This window comes from Drosophila miranda, chromosome XR (assembly GCF_003369915.1).
Source record: "Drosophila miranda strain MSH22 chromosome XR, D.miranda_PacBio2.1, whole genome shotgun sequence".
NCBI classification, from domain to species: domain Eukaryota; kingdom Metazoa; phylum Arthropoda; class Insecta; order Diptera; family Drosophilidae; genus Drosophila; species Drosophila miranda.
The window spans coordinates 43,338,171-43,360,231 of record NC_046674.1 but is presented as its reverse complement, the minus strand read 5'-3'; the positions used below and the strand labels follow the sequence as shown (position 1 = coordinate 43,360,231).

The window sequence follows — 22,061 nt, the reverse complement described above, 5'->3', positions numbered from 1 at the left end:
AACCACAACATGGTCCAACATCAGACGTCTCTGCGGTCTTTACCCCACTAAAAATATCCATGCCATTCATAACCCGTACACCCAATCACAAACAACCTGTCAATCCGAAATAGCCATGGTCAGAAGAAGCAGACGACATCAACTTCTCCCCAACATTCCTGTCCAACAAACTTCTCATTAATACCCCTTCTAACTATAACCCAACACCATCAGTCCTAGAAATCGAGAAAGACATAACATTAATCGAATACACATCAGCACTGTCCACCATGAAAGGCAACACTCCTGGTCTTGACCGAATTTCTTACTCTATGCTAAAGAACTCACCCTACCCCCTCAAAACCAGAATCCTAACCCTCTACAACAAGATACTCGACTCCTCCATCCCACAATCCCTTAAACTCAGCCTAGTCCTTCCCATCTTAAAACCACAAAAGCCCCAAACCGATATCAAATCTTACAGACCCATCTCTCTAAACTCATGCCTAGCCAAAACTCTGGACAAGATTGTCGCAAAAAGGTTGTGGTGGTTTGTTTTAAATAACAACCTGATCCACAACAACCAACTAGGGTTCAAAAGAGGCAAATCTGTACTAGACAGTCTACTTTATGTAGACCACCTAGCTACCAGAGCTATCGCCCTGAAAAAACACCTCACAGTCATCTCGCTGGACTTCACCAAAGCCTTCGACAGAATTGGTATTCACACCGTAATAAACCAACTAAAAAAATGGAAAGTAGGGCCACGAATACTTAATTATGTTAAGAACTTTATGTCCAACAGGAAAATCCTCGTCAAAACCGGCAGAAGCTTATCAAATATCTTCCCTCTAAATAATGGCATTCCCCAAGGCTCCCCAATCTCCGTTATCCTTTTCCTCATAGCTTACAACTCACTCACCGATATCATCTCCCTCCACAAACAAATCAAATTTTGCGCGTACGCCGACGACTTCCACCTACTCATCAATCACAACAAACGAAAAAGTACCACAACTAACATCCAAACAATATTTAGCCAAATAGACGACTGGTGCAATCACTCAGGCTCAATCCTCTCTAAAGAAAAATCCCAACTCCTTCATATATGCCGCAAACACAACTGCAAACCCAAGATACTCACCGGTGGCACAACCATCCAAGCTACCGACACACTCAGAATCCTTGGGCTCACAATCAACACCAAATACAATTGGATCTCTCACATCAACAAACTCAAAGTTGACCTTGCTAAGCCACTAGGCATCATCAAACACCTCTCTTCATTTAAATATAACTGCCACACTTCATCATTAGTGCAAATCATAAAATCCATAATCATTTCCAAAATAGATTTCTGCCTTCCCATATATGGATTTGCTCCCAAATCCCAACTTAACCGCATAAAAACCACCCTAAATACAGCAATTTAGCCGCCCTTGGAGCATTCCGTACCACCCCCATAAATAATATGCTAGCTGAAACCAACATCTTCACCATAGAAAGCAAACGAGACTACCTTACCGGGAAAATCTCCAAAAACCTCATCCACGGAAAATCCACCCCCCTAAATACCCTTTCCAAAAGCCATAAAAGAAAACACCGACTGCTGAGCACGGTAGACAGAGCCATACAAGTGTCCCAAAAACACCTCATCCCTTTTTCCCCAATCAGAACCTCCACATCCAAAAAATTCAACATCCTTAACATCCACAAATCAACAAACATCAACCTCTACAATCACAACAAAAACACTACCCTTACAATAGTCTTCCACCAACTTTTCCACTCTATCAAATCAGCTCTCCCCAAACACAACTTCCTTTACACAGACGGCTCCAAAGCCGGGGGCATTACCAGCTACTGTATTACAAACGAGTCAGCAGTAATAAAAACTGGATTGCTGCCAACATACTCATCTGTACTCTCCAGCGAAATCATTGCAATACACGAAGCCATCTTATTTACTCGATATAAACGTGGAAAATATGCTATCTGCACCGACTCCCTCTCCTCTATCACCTCAATCAGGAACCCCAACAATCACTCCTACTACGCCTCCTCGATCAGAAACTTTTTATCCACCCACTTCCCTAAGATCCTAATAATCTGGATACCCAGTCACATTGGCATAAAAGGCAACGAATTCGCCGACTCTACAGCCAGGATGAACGCCAAATTTCCCCTTATTTACACCCCAAACCACAACTCTACCGATATTGCACACTTCCTAAAAAAAATCCTCCAATCCAAACAAACTGACCTCCTCACATACACCTCTACATGGTACCAACAAATTAGCAACCTCGCTACCAACAACACCCCCAAAAACAATATCCTTAAAAGAAGGCACCAGGTCATATTTAATAGACTGAGACTGGGCCACACCAAGCTGACCAACGCCCACTACATTGACAAAACATTGCCCAACACATGTCCATTGTGCCACAACGCGAACATAGACTTACGACACACACTATACACCTGTCCCTCACTCTCACCACAAAGGTCCCTATCATTCAATAACAACGACCCCATGCAACTTATCGCAAACCCCACCAACTCAAATTCCAAAATTATCCTCAAATTCCTACAAACCGCAAATATCCTCCACAATATATAACCGAACATACTGTAAATAAATACTCATCCCAACATCTTTGTATATATGTATAAAATCTGACCCAATTACCCTAGAGCTTAAGGCCTCAGTAGCTATAGCTCCAACTTTTGTTAATATTTAGTTTTAACTAGCTATTAGCATTATTTAATAATAATAATAATAAAGTTTCCTAAAAACCAAAGATCAGGTTTTCGAGGCTTTCAAAGTATTTAAAAGTCCAGTTAAGTGCCAAAATGCGCGAAAAGTCAAGGTTTTACGAAGCGATAATGGCTGGGAATACATATCCAACGTTTTTGAGAAGTACCTGAACCAAAATGGAATAAAGCAAAACTTAACAGTGCCATATACACCTCAACAAAACGGAGTTGGAGAAAGGGCTAACAGAACATTGGTAGAAATGGCAAGAAGTATGCTATTGCATGCTGGGTTTAGTGAAAGCTATTGGGCAGAAGCGATTCGAGCTGCCGCGTATTTGCGAAATAGAGTAGCAAACAGCTCCTTGAGTGGGAGGACACCATTTGAAATATGGACAGGAAGAAAGCCAGTGGTATCGCATTTAAAAGTTTTTGGCTCAGTAGCGATTGCTCTAGATAAAACAAAGAAATCAAAGATCGCACAGAAAGGCTTAGAATATATAATGGTGGGCTACTCCGATACAGCCAAAGCATACCGTTTGGTCAGTAAAGAAACCAGGAAAGTCGTAGAGAGTAGGGATGTCATTTTTGTAGAACCTGAAGGGGGCAAACTAGATGCATCAGATTCTAATAAAATGGCATCAATTGAGGTTCAACAAAACCAGAACTCTGAACCCGAAATAGATAGCCAGCAATTTGTAGATCCAGAAAATGAGCCAAAAAATCAGGAGGAGATTAGGTCCAGTACTGACATTCTTGTAATTCCAGAACCAAGAAGAGGACCAGGACGCCCAATCATCGTACGGATGGGCAAACCAGGACGACCGAGGAAGCAGTATCATATGCTCAATGCGATACTGGCAGCAGACGTACAAGTTCCACAAAACTATGCACAAGCTGAACGGTCAACTGAAGGTGAGATATGGAAAGCATCAATGAAGGATGAGTACGAATCTCTCGTGAAGAACAACACAAGGTCGCTTACTTAATTGCCTAGCGGAAAAAAGTCTATTGGATGCAGATGGGTTTACGCAGTTAAGTCCAATCCGGATGGAAGCGTGAACAAGCTCAAATTACAACTGGTGGCGAAAGGTTGTAGCCAACGCTACGGGATCGACTACAAGGAAACATTTGCACCAGTTGTACGCCATGCAACTATCAGGTTGATAATTGCACTTGCAGTCGAACATGGTCTCCACCTACATCAAATGGATGTTGTCACGGCGTATCTCAACTGCGAATTGGAAGATGAGGTTTTTATGAGACAATCCGAGGGCTTCATCGGCGAAGTTCACCCAAATCAGGCTTCACAAAAGCATATATGGGCTAAAACAATCAGAAAGAGTGTGGAACTCTATGTTGGATGCAACGCTGAGGCGCATTGGTTTTGTACCGACTGTCAACGAACCCTGTCTATATTGTTAGCCAGGTATTAATATGTGTCTAATAGCTGTCTACGTAGATGACATCATTTTGGCGTGTAAAGACCTAGCTGATATATCTGATATCAAGACAAGGATCGATGTGGTTGACATCGGGCCTATGCAATACTTTTTAGGTATTGAGGTGAAACGTGAAGGCAGTACTGGTACTCGAACAGTACAGTATGAAAGATTGTCGACAGACGTCCACGCCGCTGGAAGCTGGTTACCAGCTGGTGGCATGCAACAAAGAGGACTGCCGCAAGGTCGACATCACATCGTTCCAGAAGCTAATTGGAGAGTTATCTTATCTTGCAGTTATGACTCGTCCGGACATTGCGCATTCGTTGAATAAATTAGCTCAACGTAACAAGGATTCCCATTCCGAGCATGAAGCGGCAGCCAAGCACATCCTTCGATATTTGGCAAAAACTATCGATTGGGACATATGCTACACAAAGCAAGGAATGGCAATTGAGTGTTTTGTTGATGCAGATCGGGCAAGTGATATGACAAACCGGAAGTCATTCACTGGCTATGTATGCATGTTGGCAGAAGGAGCAGTTTCTTGGGAGTCAAGAATGCAATCGATGGTTGCGCTCAGTTCCACGGAGGTAGAGTACATAGCTTTATCCTCTGTAGCAAAAGAGGCGATATACTTTCGCAGCCTACTCATTGACTTGAAGCTGATGTCCCAGGAGTCAGCTATTCAGATATACGGCGACAACCCCATGTTTCATGCACGTACAAATCACATCGACGTCAAGGTACATCATATTCGAGAGCTTCTCAAGAGAAGTGAAGTCGACATTGGGTATTTACAAACCGATGAGATGATAGCAGGTGTCCTCACAGAGAACTTAGTCAAAGTTAAGCACCATAAATTTGTATTCGCATTCGGTTTAAGAGATAATTTATAAGTTGCTTGTTATGTTATCGAATATTAGTTAAGTATGTTTAAAGTTTGTATACATGCGTTGTGTTGAGGAGGAGTGTTCAAAGTGACCGCCACGATAATTAGTTATCGATCCCTTACAACACTGCGCATGTGCCTTCTGCATATCGAAATTTCTTCTTTCGGCTCAGTCTCTTGCGTACATTAGTCAAAAACACATATGTATAGTTCTGTATACTGATCTTTTTTTCTGACCGTTGACATGCAATAACTGCATCTTACAAGAGGCGATGCAATTACTGCACCGTCAAGTGGCCCGTCTGAAACCAGCAGAAGGCTGTTACGCGAGCATGCAGGAAATATAGCTGTTAGACTAATATTCGAGGAAGATTAGCATTAAAGTTACTGAGAGAACTAGGCATGCATTCAAAATACAAAATACAAATACCACTACAATTACTAATTACTAGAAAGGTGTGTAAGGATTAGTAATTTAATAAGAGGAAGAGAATTAGTGGTGGATATGATATGGTAGAGGGAACTGTAATCCGGGCATAAGACCCTAAACGGTTCATTCAAGGAATAATTCGATCTACAAAGTGGAAGGAACAACGGTATTAAATTTCTAGTAAGTCTAATAGGAATCGTGGAGTTTATGCGGCTCAACAGATCAGGGCTGTCTATGTCACCCCTGATCAAGTTGTGCATAAAAATCACACCAAGCATTTTTCTACGGTAAACTAAGGATGGGAGGTTTACTAATAGCAGTCTACTAGAGTAAGATGGGAGTCTCACACCTTCATCCCAGTTAAGGCCCCGCAGAGCAAAGAGTAAAAAGTTTTTCTGTACTGATTCTATACGGTCCTGGTGTACTTTGTACTGAGGGCACCATACACAGGAGCCGTATTCTAAGATCGGACGAACAAGCGAGATATAGAGAGTCTTTGTTATACCCCAAATAGGGTATAGGGAGCCAACAAGGGGCTAGAACGATGAAATGTCCTAACTTTGCATTTCGAGGCATTAAGGTGTAACAAGTTTGCACAACACCATGACTGAAAGTAATTGAGATCGGATTGCAAGCGAGAATGAAATGAAATGTCCTTATACTGGACACAGAGTTTAACATCATCCGCATACATAAGTACTCGAGAGTATGTTAATACCGAAGACAAATCATTAATAAAGAGTGTGAAGAGTAAGGGGCATAGATGGCTGCCCTGTGGTACTCCCGAAGAAACCTTGACTGGTGAAGAGAGGGAGTTTGTGAAGATGTCTCTTTGAGACCTGGAACAAAGATAGCTATAAATCCATCTCAGGAAGTTGGGCGTAAACACTAAAAGGTCAAGTTTATGTGCTAGAAGGGAATGGTTTACAGAGTCGAATGCTTTACTAAAGTCGGTGTAAATGACATCCGTCCGTAAGTTCTCTTGAACGCCTTTAATAATGAAAGAGGTAAACTCTAACAAATTCGTGGTGGTTGATCGCCGACTTATAAATCCATGCTGAGTTGGAGATATAAGTGACTTGCAGAGATGTTGCAAGTGCGGAGGTTTTAACCTTCTCAAACATTTTGGGAATAGCGGATAACTTTGCTATACCTCTATCATTTTTTGCGACAGACTTGCTACATTTTTTATGGAGAGGAATTATAAACAATTCCTTCCAAGCAAGAAGCAAGAAGAATCGATGGACAGGGTGAATAGTTTAAGCAAGGGTCCACACAGAGCCTCGGCGCAATACCTGAGTACACAACCTGGAACCCGTCTGGACCCGGTGAAAACACCGGCTTAACTAGTCGAAGATCATGAAGTAAAGAACATTCATTTAACAAGGGACTGAAAATGCCGTTCGACCTCGGTAAACCGTATGGGTACGGATGACCAGAGTAGCTTTCCTCAGAATAGGTGGTTTGGAAAAATTGGGCAAAAAGATCGGCAATTGCCTGATCACTATTTGCCGACGTATTACAAAATGATAGCGAGGATGGGTGTGCGGACATTCTACGCTTACTGTTTACGAAGCAGTAAAACTGTTTAGGGTCCTGAGGAAGACATATACTGCACCGAGATAGGTAGTTCTTATAGCATTGTGCATTAAGAACTGAAAAGTTTGACCGAGCTATTACATAGCGAGAGTGAGAAGTAGGAGAACCAACTTCCTGAAATTTTTTATAAAGTCTTGATTTTAAGTTTTTCAGGCTGGATAACTCTTTGGTAAACCAAGGGAGTTTTCCAGATCTAATCGGACAAGAAAGCGGGACACAAGAATCAAAAAATGTGCCAAGAGCATTGTAAAAAATGTTTGTGCCTTTTATGACATCAGTGCACAAGTACAAAGCGGACCAATCAAAATCCCTAATGAGTTTATTAAGCTTCGTAAACTCGGCCTTACGAAAGCAACGGACACGTTCTGGTGGCCTACTCGACCGATCCAATACAGTTGGTCCTATATCTAGCGACACTTCGAAAGTAGGATGGTAGGCGTCTTCAGGTATAGTGAGCGGAAGGGCTCGGGTTAACAACACTAAGGTCGGATCCGATACAAAGCACAGATCAAGCAATCGACCCAAGGAATTTTTCACATGGTTGACTTGAGACAGGGACAGGTCAAGCAAGCCGTCAACAAAGTCATGTCGGGACATGGGCACTAGGTTACTAGACTAGTTTACCGAAGACCAAACAGTTCCTGGCAAGTTGAAGTCACCAAGAACTATCATATGATCTTTATCTGATAGCGAGGAAGAAACAGCAGTTAAAGCGGACAAATGCTGCTCATAAATAGAGATATCCGAAGAATGTGGAATATACGAGCAAGTAATGAATATAGCGAAAGTGGGAAGAATCAGTTTTACACACAGGAATTCCAGTTCCTGTTGAACCTGGACTGCGAAGTGTTCCGACGTGAAGATAAAGTCCATTGCAATCAGAACCCCACCTGCACGTCGAGACGAACGGTCCTTTCTAAAAGTTGTGTACCGACCTGCCAAAACCTCGGAACTAGGAATGTCCGGCTGTAACCAGGTTTCAGTAAACACAATAAAGTGGGAAGCAAATGCAACACTATCCCGGAAAAGAATGCTGAGCTTACTACGCCTCTAACATTCTGATACGTTACTAAAAGAGAAGTTAGAGAAGAAAAAATGAGAGCAGAGTGGAGAGCGGTTATAGCGGGCGGTACTGAGTAGAGAGCGCTATTGCTCAGAAAGTTTAAAGAGTGAGAGAGAAAGAACAGTTATTGAAGTTGAGGTCATAGCGAGAGAGTGATAAAACAACAAAAGCTACAAGACGAGAGACGAGAGCTGTAATGCAATGTAATGTACTCACGGCAACAACACAAACACAACAAGCCGACGCCGAAAAATTTCAAGTTCAATAAATAATAATTAAACACAAATCAAAAGGCATGCACTCGGGAAATAGAATAGATTTCCAGATAGTAGGTTGGATTAGGAAGGTATTTAATGTTTATTTATGAAAACACCGGTTGTTTATGTAAAACAAAGGGAAAATATGCGGAGCGCAAAACAAAAACGCGTCTGATCTACGGAAGAACGAACGAATTTTGAAAGTATCGTATTTTTAAAACCATGTTTTCTTTATTAGTATCTCCTATAGGAAATATCGTCCAAGATACAATACAAATTCTCCTTAAAATATCTATCTAACTGCAAAAATTCCAGAGTTCAACAATCTCGGTTTACGGTATATTTGGTTTATCTAATCTTTTTTGTCCTCTTTGAGCCAAACCGACATTTTTAAAATAACTTTAATTTTAATTTTATTTTATTTTGATATATTGATGTATATATATTTTAATAATTTTGTTTGTTTAGGTTTGGTTATGCTAAAGTTATTTTATTTGATAATGCAACAGAAAACGGGTCCAGACGGGGTTCCAGGTTGTGTACTCAGGTACTGCGCCGAGGCTCTGTGTGGACCCTTGCTTAAACTATTCCCCCTGTCCATCGATTCTTCTTGCTTCTTGCTTGGAAGGAATCGTTTATAATTCCTCTCCATAAAAAATGTAGCAAGTCTGACGCAAAAAATGATAGAGGTATAGCAAAGTTATCCGCTATTCCCAAAATGTTTGAGAAGGTTAAAACCTCCGCACTTGCAACATCTCTGCAAGTCACTTATATCTCCAACTCAGCATGGATTTATAAGTCGGCGATCAACCACCACGAATTTGTTAGAGTTTACCTCTTTCATTATTAAAGGCGTTCAAGGTAACTTACAGACGGATGTAACTTACACCGACTTTAGTAAAGCATTCGACTTTGTAAACCATTCGCTTTTAGCGCATAAACTTGACCTTTTATGGTTTCCGCCCAACCTCCTGAGATGGATTTCTAGCTACCTTTGTTACAGGTCTCAAAGAGACATCTTCACAAACTCCCTCTCTTTACCAGTCAAGGTTTCTTCGGGAGTACCACAGGGCAGCCATCTAGGCCCCTTACTCTTCACACTCTTTATTAATGATTTGTCTTCGGTTTTAACATACCCTCGAGTACTTATGTATGCGGATGATGTTAAACTCTGTGTCCAGTATAAGGACATTTCATTTCATTCTCGCTTGCAATCCGATCTCAATTACTTTCAGTCATGGTGTTGTGCAAACTTGTTACACCTTAATGCCTCGAAATGCAAAGTTAGGACATTTCATCGTTCTAGCCCCTTGTTGGCTCCCTATACCCTATTTGGGGTAAAACAAAGACTCTCTATATCTCGCTTGTTCGTCCGATCTTAGAATACGGCTCCTGTGTATGGTGCCCTCAGTACAAAGTACACCAGGACCGTATAGAATCAGTACAGAAAAACTTTTTACTCTTTGCTCTGCGGGGCCATAACTGGGATGAAGGTGTGAGACTCCCATCTTACTCTAGTAGACTGCTATTAGTAAACCTCCCATCCTTAGTTAACCGTAGAAAAATGCTTGGTGTGATTTTTATGCACAACTTGATCAGGGGTGACATAGACAGCCCTGATCTGTTGAGCCGCATAAACTCCACGATTCCTATTAGACTTACTAGAAATTTAATACCGTTGTTCCTTCCACTTTGTAGATCGAATTATTCCTTGAATGAACCGTTTAGGGTCTTATGCCCGGATTACAGTTCCCTCTACCATATCATATCCACCACTAATTCTCTTCCTCTTATTAAATTACTAATCCTTACACACCTTTCTAGTAATTAGTAATTGTAGTGGTATTTGTATTTTGTATTTTGAATGCATGCCTAGTTCTCTCAGTAACTTTAATGCTAATCTTCCTCGAATATTAGTCTAACAGCTATCTTTCCTGCATGCTCGCGTAACAGCCTTCTGCTGGTGTCACACGGGCCACTTGACGGTGCAGTAACTGCATCGCCTCTTGAAAGATGCAGTCATTGCATGTCAACGTCCACGAAATATAAATTAATGTAACTACAGGTATGGCCATTTACAAAAAAAGTTCCCCATGACAAAAAAAAAAATTAAAATTCAATAATAAAAGATTTCCATATACGTTAACGCAGATACTATTTTCTAAGTGTATTTAAAGTTAACTAATTTACCCATTGATGTATAATCTCATTAACTTTGATGTAAAAACCTGCTAAAATTAGTCAAAATTCACTTTTGCAGTATTTTGTGCTAAGGCACAACAATTTGTTTACAGATACCCCAACCTCAAAAACCACTTCTGCTTTTTGTAATGTAGCGTCAAGTCATACTCTAGTTTATTTCTTTAGAACCATACGTTCGAATATTTTAATTTTTTTGGTGACAATTACTACCTCAATACTTTTCAACAAGAATATTTATTTTTTTTTAATTTGACTTTTTCATTTATATTTATTTACATTTTATCGTACGAATGTAACCGAACCCAGAATGGAAATGCCCATCGCCAATTGGTAAACTTAGTTAAAATTCAATCAATTTAGACAATGATATGTGGACAGGAAAATATGGAAATGTTTTTACTGACTTGTATCCATGACCTCACATTACATTTCAACGGCTTTCGAAAGAGGCGGATGATTTCGAAATTCTACCTTCCAAATTTACCTTTCAAAATTAATATTCATCTTTATAGAGAATATTTTTAAAAGCACTAAAGCCATTTTTAATAATATGTTGCGTTTCTTTCACTATTAGTCTAAAAATATAAAAGCCTTCTTACAATATTATAATTATAAAGGAATTAATGACAAACCTTGTCTGGAGGAGCAACATCTGTGTTTTGTTTTTTTCATCTGTTGCGGATACGCTTAAGTCATCGCAATGATCATTATATGCGTTCCAGTTATTAAAAGCATCATCCGCGGATTCGTCTTCGGTCGGTACATTTGAGTTGTTGGAAGCGGTTGCTGAGGAGGCGGTGTTTAAAAGCTGTTGTGGTTGCTTCTGATGTGGTCTCTGTAGGTGCAGGATATTACTACCATTTGCCTGCTGACGCTGATGCTGTTCCTTCTGCTGCTGTTGCTGCAGTACTAGTTTTTGTTGTTGATGGTGCTCTAGGGCAGTCTGTGCTGGCGTGGTCGTAGTAGATATTGAGGCGGTTAAGTTTGTAGCTACATCTTCCTTTTCAATCACGTCTATATTGTTAAGTCTCCTGATGACTGGGGCTACGTCCTTGACAGCTTCCTTTCTTATCTGTTGAAGTTGATTGTAGTTTATTGCCGCCTCTGACCCGTATAGACCGCGTATTCGAAGCTGTTCGGCACATCGAAGCAACTGGCCCAGACCGGCCTGCGTGACATTTACCTCTCCCTTATACATAAAATCTACAAGCGCCTGAATCTCCCAGAGCTTGATCTCTCCTGGTAAAATTATAACGGGATGCTTACAGGGATTTTCCGCCAATATGGCTTCAAAGTATGTAGAGCATGCGGCCAGCACTAGACGGTGACAATGCAACTGGTGACCTTCACAGGCTAGTGTTACATCCACAAATCTCTGACCGGCTAATAGCTGTGGAAAAGCAGCGCCAATACTACCAAGATGGCTGTTCCAGCGTACGCAAAATTCCTGAGTGATTGCGCTCATTTTGTTTGACCTCAACTCGCCAAGCTTTGCAGTTGTGTAATTTGTGCTATGTACCCAAATTAATTCCTTTTTTCGCCTGTAACAAAATGAATATGGAATAAATTTGAATCCAGCGTTTAGCATAACCCGGGACAGAATGGGGAATCCACCTGATACCTACATAGTGGATACCACTAATCAAATTAATTAACGAAATACATTATTGAAAAAACAAAAATAATAAATAAGTTGAAACACCTGGACCTACATAACAAATTCCCGGATTGACAACATTCTTTGATGGATTTAATGATGCAAATTATGATTGGAAATGAAGAAACATCAGTTAACCCATATATCTCTTCGCCTATAAGATGTAATAACTGTTTGTCGTGACAATAACTCTGTTTGTATACAACTGTGTCAATACAACTGGACTTATTAGAAGCACCCACAACACACTTAACAAAAATGTACGTACTTATTAAGGAGAATGATATCTAAGCTTTTTAAACTTGTGCTCGGTCGATCCAAGACTGAACTTGCTCTCAATTTTATTTTTATCTCTTTACCTTCCTATGAGTCCTTTGTATGGACAGCGGATTTACAGCTGTGTTGGTCTGCTGAGAGTACAGTTAAAAAATTTAAACTTGGGGCTGTCTGTGTTGTTGTGATGCAAGACAGAGCAAAAGTCCACACGGTCCTCGAGAGACCTCGAGAAAATACATTATTAATAATAATAATACAAAAAATGATTGTGTTTAAAAAGTGATTTTCTTTTATATTAATTTGTAATAATAATTCACTGCACCAGGAACAGTGTGTAAAAGAGAGGGAATGAGTAGGCGCGTGGAACGCATTGCGTGATTTGTTCGTTCTGGCTATAACAATCGTCAGATCTGATCCAGATTCGGAAATCTGGTAGATATGGCCATACTCTATGATTCCGCGTTTGATTTAATTTTCTCATATCCTCAAAATTGTAAATGCCATCGATTTTCGACCTACATGGGGGAGGAAGAGGTCGGGGCGAAATTTTGAAATAAACTTGTTACATTACACTTTACAGGAGTCGGGATACAAAATTGTGTTGCTCTGGCGCTTTTAGTCTCTGAGATCTAGGCGCCCATCGAGACAGACAGACAGGCATGGCTATATCGACTCGGCTATTGATGCTAATCAAGGATATATATACTTTATGGGGTCGGAAACGCTTCATTCAGAGTATTACACACATCCCCTGTTACCACAAATCTAATATACCCATAAGGCCATTTCCACGGGTCGCGAACGTACGTAAAAAGATTGGAGAAAATAATTTTTCCAGGTTTTCTTTTGTCGATTCAATAGAGTTTTTTCTCTAGCGCTATGTTTAGTACAAAAAATGGAGTTTATCCAATTTATAGTCCTCATAAAGATAGCAAAAAACGTTACGAACGTACGCGAAGTAGAAGTCGACTTTGGCTTAATCTAGTAAAATGCCAAAATCTGCGAAACCGAACAGAATATTCTAAAGTAGATCATTTTTGGTAAAAGAGAATTAATGTAGCTTTGTATGGAGTGTTTACTTAAAAAATGATCTCTTTTGGTGCTTTTTATAATTAATTAAGTACTGGTCGCGAATGTAAGGGTCGCATACGGGTCGCGTGCGTACGATTTTTTCATGTGGTTTTTTTTTATTTTTATTACCTTACATTCTCCAATAAATAATTCATATTTCCTTTACAAACAACATTGTTGTCTTTTAAGAGAGACTTTGAGGAACAACTTTTATTATGAATCGTCTTTCTTATAGGATAGGATATATGTATGTAGAATGTAGTAAAGGAAGACATGACTATACAAATACTGAAAAAGTGGTTATTTTAATAGGTTTTCAGTTTTTGTTTAAATTAGCTGAGTTTCAATCAATTTAGAAAAAAAATTTGGAACAAGCGTATATAGAAATGGGTTTTTATTGGCTTTTAACTTTTTGGGCTCAGATGACGTGTCCACGGAAATTCATATACACTCTTTTTAAGTATCGGGCATAAAAATACAAAAAAAAAAAAAAAAAAAAAAAAATGAAAACAAAAATAAAATATTCCTAGAATATCCTAGAATACAGCGGGTCACGAGCGAACCGCCACCAACCGTAACTATACACACCGGTGGAAGTGCCACTATACTCTCCCGGAGAGGGCGGCTGGAAACAGGTCCTGGTACAGTCATGTCTCTGCCATAGATGCTGGCTAATGGTAGTTGGGCGGAAAGAAGAAAAATCTCAGTTTGATATGCCTAGGGATGCATGGCCGGGAGGTGTTCGAGCGCTAAGATGTCCGAAAAGCCAATTGGGCCAATCCACGTTGAGGGGCCCTAGGGGCGTACCGATTACCGGCGTGGCTGCCAAGCAGAGCGATGTCGCGGCTGGTAAGTGCCTTGGGACCGGGTAACCCTTAACAACTCGGAAGGTGGCGCTTCTGCTCGAAAGAGAAGCCGAGGCTTCAAGAAAAGAGACTTGCGGCCTTCATCGTGAGTAATGATGATCCGTTGTTCGTGGCATCGCTCGGGGCATCCAATTCAGGCGATGGGCCAAAACAGTTCTGCTAGACTACCAGCCAGCAAAAGATGGCAAGGGCCTTAGCAGCCAAGCGGCAACGCTCGGCGGAAGACACCACCACACAAGTCAAGCAGACCAAAAGAACGAAAACCCAGTTAAGCAACTGCTCGTTTGCCGAGGTGGCGAGAGGAAAAATCCTCGTCGGCGTCCTAGACAGGAGATCCAAGGACGGTCAGATTCCTCGGGACAAGTGGAACCTCTTGGAAAACGAGCTCAATAAACAAACACATTGCTCAAAGAAGTATACCAAAGAGTCAAGCTGGTGGACGTTAATTGGGAAGACTTCCTCAGTAAACCGAGAGCCAGGGCATTGGTCTCGGAGAAGCCTGAGGAGCTTCGCGCTTGCGCAGTTTTCTCGAAGACAACACCCACCCTGGGCTACCTGAAGACAGCCCACCAGTCTTGGACAACGTCACGCTCTCGCTCGGGACTTCAACTTAGAGCAGTAGTCCCTCGGAAAGCAATATTTGTTTCCGGTCTTATTCCTGAGGCTAAAGCGGAGACTGGAAAACAATCCTTTCCTCTAAACTTAACGCTTCGCCTGATGATACAGTTGTGACTAAATTTACATTTAAACATAAGCGCAACATATCATCCTTTAAAATTCTTCTCCCTGATTCTTTACTATCTTAATCTCTGGAACCGTCAATATGGCCTGAGCATACAATTATGCATGAGTTCCTTCACAAAGATCCAAACCGGATCCCAGAATTACCGAGCCTGCTGCTCCAAAACACTGGTGTACCATTTTTCTATTCACTATCAGAACGTTTGCAGTTTGTTGGGAAAATTGCGTCATCGATGCCATCGCTTTTACAGAAACCTGGCTTAACTCTTCTATCAATGATCATTAAATTTTCATTGACAATTACACTATTTATAGAATGGACCGCCCATCTTTTGCAGGTGGGGTTCTGATTGCAGTCAAATCTTATTTCTCATCTGAGTTATTCCCATTCAATAACATCCATGTTAATTGAATTTGTTGCAATCAAAGTTCGTGTTGGTTCGGCATTTTTCTATTTAACCTGCTCCTACATTCCTCCCAGGTCTGATGCTGAGGTTTACTTAAACCACCTCTCAGCAATTAATACTGTCGTATCTGCATTAGGTTGCAATGATCAAATTATTGTCATGGGGGACTTTAACCTTCCATTTCTTTCTTGGCTGCCTTGTTATGACGCTAACCTGTTGTTTCCCAATTGCCACAATGACTTTATCAATGGGCTAACGGATATTTCCCTTGTCCAAATTAATGCCGTTAAAAAAATTAGTTACAGACTTATTGACCTCATGTTTGTTAACGATGCTTCTCTTGCTACGATATAAAGAGCAAGTCCAATATCATTCCCTGAAGATCCTTACCATCCATCTCTGTCGATATCCTTTGAGTGTACCCGATCTGGTTGTGCTGACAGTTCCATGGCTCCTTGCTGCATAAAGTGTTTTCGCAAAACAAACTTAATCGATTTAGATCTACATCTCTCGCTTGTTGATTGGTCGTTTCTTTATTCATTACCGAACATAGATTCACGCAGGCTCCATTTTTCATTTACGTTTTCAGCTAAAACGTTTCGTTTTCGTTTTAAGGCTCTCCAGTTTTCACATAATTTTGATGTTTGCACCAAAACGAAAATTTTTGTTGCCCTGGCCAAATTTTTCCGAGCCAAATTTGAGGTTGTGTTAAAATAAAATTATTCATAAAGAAAACAAAAGTTAAATTACCCTGATATAGGTGTCAAGTTTATGTTAATGTATCAATAAGTCATCTATTTTTTTCCTTTTGCAATTATGGTTCGTTTCGTTGTATAAAATGCCGTTTACTTTTCATTTCGTCAACGAACATGTTTTCGTTTTGAAAACGAATAAATCTTGCGGAATGTGAAAACGGGAGCTCCAATTTATGTGTATTCAAAAGTAAATCGGAAAACTTTTGTGAATGTGAAAAACGGAGCTTGGCTGGTTAACTGGTTCTATAGCTCTATTTACTCCGCTCTTAATACATTTTTTCCAGAAATCACTGTACCTGTATCGTCCAAGCCTCCCTGGTTCTCCAAGTATTTGTCATACTTAAAAAATAATAAATCCAGGCTCTATAAAAAGTACCAGAAGTCGGGCTCCACGTTGGCCTTAGCTCTATACTCCTCCGCTCGCTCACTCCTTACGGACTTTAGCAATGCATTCGATTCTGTGAACCATGATCTGCTTATTCACAAGCTCTCTTTATTAGGGTTCCAAACGAATCTTCTAGATTGGATTTTGTCCTATCTCTCTAACCTTACTGAACGTGTTTTGTTTTCTAATGTGTTGTCAAACATTGTTAACGTTACTTCAGGAGTGCCACAGGGAAATCATCTGGGCCCGCTTCCGTTTATTTTATTTGTGAATGACCTTCCTCAAGCTATAACATACTCTATTACACTAATGATATTAAAATCTGTCTGCCTTACTCTGATTGGTACTTGCACACACGCCTTCAACTGGATCTAAGTGAACTACTATTGTTCTGTTCAACTAATCTTCTTTTTCTGAATCTTTCTAAATGCAAACTTATGAACTTATGCGCTCCATACGTCTCATACGTTCTACGAAATCATGTCCTGGAGCGAATTTCGAGTTCAAATGACCTCGGAGTAAAATTTGATCATAAGATGTATTTTAACAGCCATACAGCCGCAACAGTAAATAAAGCTACGTGTGTTTTAGCGTTCATCAAGCGTTGGTCCAAGGAGTTTGACGACCCGTACGTGACGAAACAACTGTATATCTCGTTAGTACGTTCGATATTGGAGTATTGTTCCTGTGTGTGAAGAGACCGCAGTATAAATAACAGCAGGTTGTTATTGAATCCGTGAAAAAGCAATTTTTAATTTTTACCCTTCGTAACTTAAACTTGGACTCGGGTAGAATCTTGCAACCCTACCGGTCATGACTAAATCTAATTGACCTGCAGTTGTTGCATCATCGCAGAATATGTAATGGGGAAGTGTTCGTGCACAAGCTCCTTCTCGGCATTGTTGACTCCCAAACTCTCTTCGGTCAGATTGACTTTGCCGTTCCATCTAGACCTACCCGTACTTTTAGGCCAGTCCGCTTACCCATATGTAGGTCTAATTATGCCCAACATGAGCGTTTTAGGGTCATATGCCTCAAATATAGACTTCTGTAAGACGTCTCCCAGACGTCCTGTTAAATTGTAGAAGTCATATGTATGCGGATGATGTCCAAATGTATGTTAGTCGTCCATTGAGTAAAATTTATGAGTGTATAAGTGTGTGTAACAGTGATTTGTTCAATGTGAGTTGCTGGGCGAAGCGTAATGGTCTGGCACTTAATCCAGATAAATGCAAATGTGTAATAATATACAAGAAGCAACTAAATACGATGGCCTATCCAAAACTTGAAATCGAAGGAAAACAAATTAATTACATAGATCATGCGGAAAACTTAGGATAAACATTTAACAATACGCTTTCTTGGAGTGACCAGGTAGTGAAAGCTACTGGTAGAACATATAGTCTACTAAGACAACTCACACCAACACAAAAATTCTTACCAGATATACTCAAACTAATGATAGCTAAGATATATTTGACACCCACCTTATTCTATGGTATTAAAATATTTGGAAATTGTGATGCTGAATCTCCAAAAAAAAACTAAATGTAACATTTAACAACATTGCCCGCTACATATATAATAAGAGACGAACCCATCATATCTTAATCTTAGCAAAACAAATATTCAAAATGGATTTGAAGACATGAATAGAGTACAGAACAATTATTTTTCTACATCGAATAATCTATACCAGACAGACGAGCTACTTGTATGATAAATTAACCTTTGCTTCATCTAATAGAACGTTGGATCTGGTAACCATAAGGTACATACTTGCCAATTCGGGAAAACAATATTTAACAAATGCTATTCGGTTATGGAACGAGTTACCTTTCAATATTTAACATATTAGTAGAACAAAGCAATTTAGGGAGAAATTAGAAAAATACTTGATAAACTCTTAAAAAAAATAAAAATAAAATAAAAATAAAATAAATAAATAAATAATAATAATAAAATTAAAATTAGTATTAGTATTCGGTAGTGTCAAGTTGAATTGAAGCATAATGCGCGTACTGATTATGTTGAGTTGTTGGAGCTAACTCTTTTTTTTTTGGGATCGGTTCCGAAAGGTCATCGTTTCCGACTCCCTGGATCAATGCACCATGCTCGCTGGATTTATAAGGCGATTTATACCTTAAAAATATATTTTTTTCGAGAGGAGTTTACGTTGACAACTCAAGAAGAAAACGAGGGGGAACGTTGTGAGTTGCTGCGGAGACCGCAACTCTACATTTATACCCGATACTGTAGTCAGTATGGCTCTCCTCCGGCAGACGCCGCTAATATTGAACGACACGACAAAGAGTGCGTGCGAGAGAGACAGAAAATCAGTGTGAGCGTGACGTCGGGCGGTGCGTAGCCACTGCAAATTGATTTTTTCCTATTGGCTATAAAAATGATCCGATCTGATCTAGATTCAGCAATCTGATAGATATGGTCATTATCTATGATTCTGCGTTTTTACTTTTCTCGTATCCTCAATATTGTGGATGCAACAGATTTTCGTTCTTTGTGGGGGCGGAAGGGGGTGGGGCGAAATTTTGAGATAAACGTTTTATAGTGAGATATAACAGGAGTGCGGATACCAAATTTGGTTACTCTAGCGTTAATAGTCTCTGAGACTTGTGGATATCCCCAGATTTTCGTCCTTTGCGGGGGCGGAAGGGGGTGTGGCGAAATTTTGAAACAAACTTGTCAAGGTCCGATATCACAGGAGTGTGGACACCAAATTTGGTTGCTCTAGCTTTTATAGTCTCTGAGATCTAGGCGCTAATGTTTTACTCTAAGCAAAGCCGGCTATGCTACGTGTGTGTTAGAGAGAGACAGGGCGAGAAAAAATGAAATTGTTTTCTTGATGCTGCCTATAATAATAATACGATCCAGTTCAGATTCTGCAGTCTATAAGATATGGTCATTCTCTACGATTCTGCGATTTTGGTTTTCTCGTATCTTTCAAATTGTGGATGCCACAGATTTTCGTCCTTTGTGGGGGTAGAAGTGGGCGGGGCGAAGTTTTGAAATATTCTTGTAGCAGTGACATATCACAGAAGTCTGGATCCAAAACATCGTTGCTCTAGCTCTTATAGTCTTTGAGCACTAGGCGCTAATAAGGACGGACAGACGGACAGACAGACAGGGCTCTAACGACTCGGCTATTGATGCTGATCAAGAATATATATACTTTATGGGGTCGGAAACGATTCCTTCTGGACGTTACACACATCCATTTTCACCACAAATCTAATATACCCCAATACTCATTTTGAGTATCGGGTATAAAAAGAAGATGAGTTGCAGAAGTTGCTAAACGTCGCAAAAGAATATGCTAGTCAATATCCATTGAATAATGAAAATGCCTTAATATAATACAAAATGGTCGTTTAACTATTTATTACCAGTGTCAGTCTATACTCCGTCAAGTAAAGACGCGCCAAATCTAAGCAGCAGTGAGCGCACCGAAATCCAACACACAAAACCTAACACAAAAACATTCAAGTGCACAAAGCAAACTCCCAAAAAACCAAAAACAAACACACCTAACGAACAGTTACAAAATTAAGTGCAGCGGGCGTCAGCCCTAGCCTACCTGCAATGTCGCGACCACCAGACCCAAAATTCCACGCACCGTGGGACAAATCATCGTTTCTCGAACCTAAATATATTACAATAATCAAAACAGACAATAAAACCTTCGAAAACGTGTCCCCCTTCATTATCAAAAAAGTCATTGACTTTCAATGTGGAGGGGAAGTTGACTCAGTCAAGAAAATCAGGGACGGTTCACTTCTCATTAAAACAAAAGGAACAGCCCAGGCAACAAAGCTCCTGAAAATCGTAAAATTCCACGACTTTCCTGTGAAAGCATCAGAGCACAAAACCCTTAGCTCCTCCAAAGGTGTCATCTACTCCAACAATTTACGCAACATAGAAATAGAAATCATCAAAAGCGAACTCAAAACACAAAAGGTCATTGACGCAACTAAAATTCACAAACACAAAGATGGCTTACTCCAAGAAACCGGACTGATTATCCTCACACTCGATACACCAACACTCCCACAGCATATTATGATAGGATACGAACGAGTAAACGTTCGCCCCCAAACTCCTCGCCCCCTCAAATGCAATAACTGCCAGAAATTCGGTCACCCAACCAAATACTGCACAACCACCAAAATCTGCAAAAACTGCTCCGAAGTACACCCCGCCGACGACGATCTATGCTCCAAGCCCAAATTCTGCAGCAACTGCAAACATAACACCAACATCCAAAACAACCACAGCCCACTAGACCCCAAATGTCCGGAATTTCTCAAGCAAAAAGAGATTGCAATTATCAAATCTTCCGAGAAAGTAGACTTCTTAACCGCAAAAAAAATATATTTTCAACGCAACACACACCAATCCACACCATACGCCGAGATAGTTGCAAAAACACAAACAGTAAAATCGACCCCCAACCACCCTTCATCATCATACAACACTTAGACCACACACTACCAAAGGCCAATTACTAACTACGCAGACATCTCAGACTCAAACACACACCCATCCATACCAATCCAGCAACCCACCCAAGAAGAAATGGACATGGACACAGACCTCGAGACAACAACTAAAACCAAAAACACCAAAACCATCCCAGATACCGACCGCAAACTCCGAAGCTGGACTAAAGAAAAGGACAAACTCAACCTAGTCACCAAGCCACTCAAGGCAAAAGATAAATCCGAAAAAACAAAAACTACAAACCTAGCGTCACTATCCAACAACACCCTTTATAGCCAAATCTACAACGAAGAAGAACTCTAAATAATAACTATAGTATTAACATTCATTTTAAGCCCCTTAGTAGAAGATACCAACACTAGTATGCAACTTAAAATTATGCAATGGAACATACACGGCTACAAAAACAACTACATTGAATTACAAAGTCTCATGACATCATATAACCCCCAAATTGTTGCCCTACAAGAAACCCACATATCCAACCCCAACTATCTCCCTATCCCAACCAACTATTCAATATACTGCAGCTATAACCAGCTTAATGCTTTTGGAGGCACAGCCATCCTCATACACAACTCCATATCCCACACCCAAATCCCTCTCAACTCCGACTTTGACGCAGTAGGTGTCAACATCAAATCCAAATCCAAAGTCAACATCATATCCGCATACATCTCCCCAAACAAACCCTTCAACGCCCGCAATCTACATAACGTCCTGACCCTAACCACAAACGACCCCACCCTAGTCCTAGGAGACTT

The 22,061-nt window shown here is 40.3% G+C and overlaps 1 protein-coding gene across 6 annotated transcripts in view; it reads right to left on the bottom strand.

The window, feature by feature from the left end:
- LOC117186126 (broad-complex core protein isoforms 1/2/3/4/5) overlaps positions 1 to 22,061 on the bottom strand; it is a 96,811-nt gene that overhangs the window by 60,256 nt on the left and 14,494 nt on the right. For 2 of the 6 annotated variants that reach the window (XM_033386276.1, XM_033386277.1), the window contains one exon: positions 11,254 to 12,162. In XM_033386276.1, the coding sequence (XP_033242167.1) occupies positions 11,254 to 12,162 (909 nt within the window). Of the gene's footprint in view, positions 1 to 10,741; positions 11,197 to 11,253; positions 12,163 to 16,029; positions 16,116 to 22,061 lie in introns of those variants that run through there. The other 4 variants (XM_033386278.1, XM_033386279.1, XM_033386275.1 and 1 more) reach the window with 4 other exon arrangements.